Raw genomic sequence first — 4,695 nt, forward strand, 5'->3', positions numbered from 1 at the left:
ATATTTCTCATCATTTTCGTAATAAAGTATTTCACGTAATTTCTTTAGCCTTCCTTTTTGCTTCTCTTTTGACCTTTTTCCTTGTTTTTCTTTTTTTGGTCCAAAAAAGAACGATTATGCATGACATACAGTGCAGTTGTTTCTCCTTTACTCCATATTCTGATATTTCGTGTGTAATTTGAGACTTCTTTTTCCACATTTAGATGAATGTTTCGTATTTTCAAATTATCTATTTAGAAACGTTATTTCGCATTGCCGTGAGCGTTTCATTTTTGGTTCTATTTTATATTAGATTTTACACATGCGCTGTTCAGTATTCAGGTATTACTAAGCATTCAATTAATTCAGTCCGCATTCCAACTGCTGAGCATTGATAACGATGATATTGGATTAGCTGCTCCTATTTGGAGATAACTAAAATCGACAGTTCTGTCGTACAACTGTGGTACAGCCGTGATTGGTCGTGTTTTTCAATTTCACTAGTTGTAAAATCTGTGATTTACAACTGGCCGAATTAAAGTGAATTTGCAGGGGGTTCAATTTATGGCATGTTTTCCACTTTTGTTCGTATTTCTTAAGTTGTTTAACCAAAATAGGGATAGTACATTTATATTTTCTTAAGCACATAAGCTGATTCTCAAAAGCAGTGTGGCACCAAGTCTCCGATGTAGATTTCATGCCTGGTCGTGATTTATGTATGAGATGAAGGAGGATTACTATGGTAGAGCAGATTCCCAACATCATAGAGAATCCTTTTTTACGGTATTCCACTTGTCTATTGACTTGAATGTGAGGCTTTTTTACTGTTCGCTGAAAATTTCCGAATTTTTAAAAACGACTGGAACAAGATGTGGAAACTTTTGACTCTAGCTATACTTTCAGAAGACATGATAAATGTCGGAAAGTGAAGAATCGGAAATATCTAACGTAGATGTGCATAGTGCTGGCGTTTCCGTATCGCGTGACACGGGCACCAAAGTCGACCTCATCCTCAGGTTCACTTTTAATAACAATAATGTTTACTAATTAGAAAATACGGCATATGTGGAATATTAAACTCATTTTCTCTTATTATAAGGTTTCACATGTGTTTCGGGTGGTTTTCAAAATGGTTTGTACGAGACTACTGATTTTTTGCAGAAATTTTAAAGTTTGCTTATGTAATCATTTGTAACGTCAACCGCGGTTGGTGAAGAATAACGTATTTTCGAGTTGCTGAAGGTTATTTGTACATGTAGTGAGTAAATCGCTAGGGCAATCACCTTGTTGAAATAGAATTTACGATTTGAACTGTATGTTTCATTTGTTCAGAATCGGTGGCTTACGGAAGCGACGCAGTTTTTTTTCATCTCTTGTAAGTACCTTCAAGAAACCATCTGATCCTTCGAAAATGTGTTCTAATGCTACATTTACTATGTTCAATTTAACAACTTCATCGCTACATTTTTCCATTGATGTACAAACAGATCGGCGAGGGAAACAGAAAAAAGGCAATACGAACCGTATAAATACTTATACGTGTTTCATTCGGAAATTTCCAAGCAGTGTGAATCCTGATTCGGCGGAGTTTGAGGTTCATTTTTATGTATATCTGTGTCTGAGTAACACATCCCCATATTTTTTGATTTATTCAGTTCAAAGGACATTTAGTAGTGGATCAATGCTGCAGAAGCTTGTAAACCCATGATTGGCTCTGTTAGTGTTGTTTCAAATTTCAGAAGTTTTTGTAAAGGTATTTCTAAAGTTTCTTTTTATTTCTTGTATTGCTAAACACTGCATTTGTTATAAGTTTTCTCAACAAAGCAACAGAATAATGACGTTGGAGAGTTCATTTAACTTAAGGGTATCTCGCTTGGTAGCTTACCAATTTTGTTGAATCATTCGGGTAGGAAAGAACTTAGGACAAGACTATTGGGATCGCTGGCGCCAACCTGAAGTACTTCATTTCACAAAATTGAAAATACCATCCACTTTAAAATTTGGTTTCATTAGCTATTGTAGATAATGGAACCAGCGAGTGGGAATTGCTTTATTTTATTGAGTCTAATGAAAATTGACAATTTGGCAACGAACTGGAAAGAATTTCAAGACACCAATGGAACTATAGACGTATCTTCTCTTTGACTTTTTTTTGATTTTGAAATTCATTCATTGCATAGGTTTATTATTCAGTGATTGCCCACACTTAATCTGTAATGAGCAGTTTTATTGTGTGTTGTACAAATTTAGGCCAGAACCACGGCCACATATTAAAAAGCATTTTCGAAGCTTGACGGTTTTTTGGTTTTCCCACTGGAAATTTTGTTGTAGGAAATGAAACTCGATCTGAATTAAGCTATAAAGTCTCTGATTGCAGTCTGCCAATACGCAATGTACGGTCTACTAACACTTTTTGAGTATTTTGACCTGCATCCAGATTATATAACCTTGAGTTTTCCAGCTTTTGTGATATGTAGCACAGCGTTTACTTTTATCAATTTGATCTGTCCCATGCATTTTACATCTGCTGAGCAAGTTTACTGAGTTTTTAAATGGTGTATGTTTTGGATCTTTATTCTGATATTTACGTAAATTTTTCACACGTTAAACAAGTCTGGTTGTTTCCATGCGGGCAATAAGGATACACTACTCTTTGACTTGAGACGGTGTTGAAAAATAGATTAGAGTAAGCTTCGACGTTTATCAGTCCGGTGTCCAGAAATTATTTTTTCTGAATGTTAGGATTACCATGAAATTAGTGCCCGTTTATAAGATTAAACAAATATACTTAACAATCCTTTGTATACTTGAGAATTAATTCTCTGCTGAACTCATGTTTTGTTTGTGCTGAATCTAGGTACTTTTCTCAGCAAAGTGTGAAATTAAGGGATTCGTTACTCAGTAAAGCACGGTTAATTTTGCAAATGCTAGTTACATAACTAGAACATCGAGGTGTTGATGTGAAGGTCAGGAAATGATTAGTTTGAACCATGGGAATTTTGTGGTTAAAGAATTGATAAGTGCGGTCATGCAGTTTCTTTGTCCACGTAATTGAGGAAGTGCAGTGTAATAAACAGTGTAGCGAAGCACGATTAGGCCAAATGTGTGAATACTTACGAACTAATGGGTACCTACGGTTGCCTGCGTCAATAAGTAAATACGGCCACCCCTGCTTAAAATACTGTAAAAGGGTTATGACATGATAGCTGAATGGCAGTTGTAGCATTATCGATATCCCGATTGAATGAATTGCAGCAACACTTTAATATCTTTGTAATGCAAGTGGTACGGAAACGTGATGTCATGATTAAGGAAAAGAGCCAGCCGTGATAAGTGGGAGTCACGTATAGAATAACGTATGTGATGTGACTTATCCAATTCCCTCACAGAGTTGTAATCGTAAAGTGTGATACGCTGTTTGTGAACAATATAGATAGCTGAATATTTGCAAAAAAGTTACCGTACGGTACGGTACGTATGTCGCGAATAAACACGAAGTTCCGTCATAAAGAAAGATATGAAGAATAATAAGTGGATGTGTGCGATGATGTACTGATTTATATGTACCAAGTAACGAAGATTTAAAAGTCATCCAAATCCTTTTCTGTATTAGTACGGCGCTATCACTGGATAGAATTGTATATCTCACTGTTTAGCAATGTACATCGAGAGCGCTATGCTAATGTGCTTTAACAAAGAACACCTTATCAGTTTAAGTCAACAAAGGCGCTAATCCCTGTAATTGTAAAACCAGTCCTTAACTATATAATATATGTATAAACCCTGCACACAGCGGGATAACATGGTTTTTTTTTATTCTCCAGTTTTTTTCTTTCTTTTATTCTTTTATTCGAATGTATTGGTGTCTTAGAAGTTTATCTCGTGGCAATGTTTTTGGAGGTAACTTTATGTATTAATTTATGTTCTGTAGTTCTTAATGGTAATGTGCTGCTAGTATTGTTTCCTTTTTCTGATGGTTTAATTACTCATATTTGAGGTGGAAATAAAGCAAACCTTGCAACTTTGTGTACCATCGCGCTAAATACATTCAAGAAAATAAAATTTCCCACCTTAAAATGTATTGTTTGGTGATCATCTGTGGCGGTGCTATCTGATGTAGCCCATTACTAGTGATATCCACGGGGTGTTTCCTACTGAAAGGAAACTTTGCATCGATTGACAGAGTGCATTAACTGGAAGTTGTCTTCGCAGCTAAGTGATCCATGGTACGAACTTCAGCGAATGAGATGTAGGTTTTATCTGCTCTTATCTTAATATGTCGCGGGTTATTGATGACTGCAATCAGTGCCTAGAAAAAGGATTTGTATGGCCACAATTAAAATCTCAGGCTTTCGAGGGACTCGCACTATTGTTATGTTTTTCGCAAGAGTAAATTTCTAGACATTTCTTGTAACACGGTGATTATTTGATTTTGGTCTGAGTTCTTCAGTGAGTCATTTGTGAGTTAGGTACCAATTAGTACTTTCTACTATTTTAACCACTTAGCTTCATACCCAGCGATTACCCGTTTCTCGACTGTTTTTCTAGTAATTGAAATTCTCTGTCTGAACTTTCTGGATGAAAGATTTTTGACTCTCGTTATTAAATTGGCGAAAATTCTCCGCTGCTGCGATAATGCCGCATGAAACTGAAGTAGTTGCATTTTCGAAGTTTCAACAACTTTCCGTAATTGGAGGCAACTGAACTGGTGGCAGT

At 36.0% G+C, this 4,695-nt stretch overlaps 1 protein-coding gene across 1 annotated transcript; it reads left to right on the forward strand.

Moving 5' to 3' along the window:
• The first annotated feature begins 309 nt into the window (after nt 1-309).
• Nucleotides 310-2,490, forward strand: LOAG_11366 (hypothetical protein). The gene is made up of 4 exons (XM_020448338.1): nt 310-546; nt 883-995; nt 1,312-1,573; nt 2,002-2,490. The coding sequence occupies exons 2-4, from the start codon at nt 895-897 to the stop codon at nt 2,122-2,124; spliced, it is 486 nt and encodes a 161-aa protein (XP_020301508.1). The 5' UTR covers nt 310-546; nt 883-894; the 3' UTR covers nt 2,125-2,490.
• Nucleotides 2,491-4,695: the final 2,205 nt, after the last annotated feature.

Source organism: Loa loa, assembly GCF_000183805.2.
Source record: "Loa loa unplaced genomic scaffold supercont3.562, whole genome shotgun sequence".
In the NCBI taxonomy this organism is placed as follows: Eukaryota; Metazoa; Nematoda; class Chromadorea; order Rhabditida; family Onchocercidae; genus Loa; species Loa loa.

Bases quoted from the DNA above. Each gene is read 5' to 3' on its own strand.
- LOAG_11366 (XM_020448338.1), top strand. From the start codon at position 895: ATGTCGGAAAGTGAAGAATCGGAAATATCTAACGTAGATGTGCATAGT. The intron at 996-1,311 runs GTTCACTTTTAA...TCATTTGTTCAG, and splicing joins AAAGTCGACCTCATCCTCAG to AATCGGTGGCTTACGGAAGC. The intron at 1,574-2,001 runs GTTCATTTTTAT...TAGCTATTGTAG, and splicing joins CTGATTCGGCGGAGTTTGAG to ATAATGGAACCAGCGAGTGG.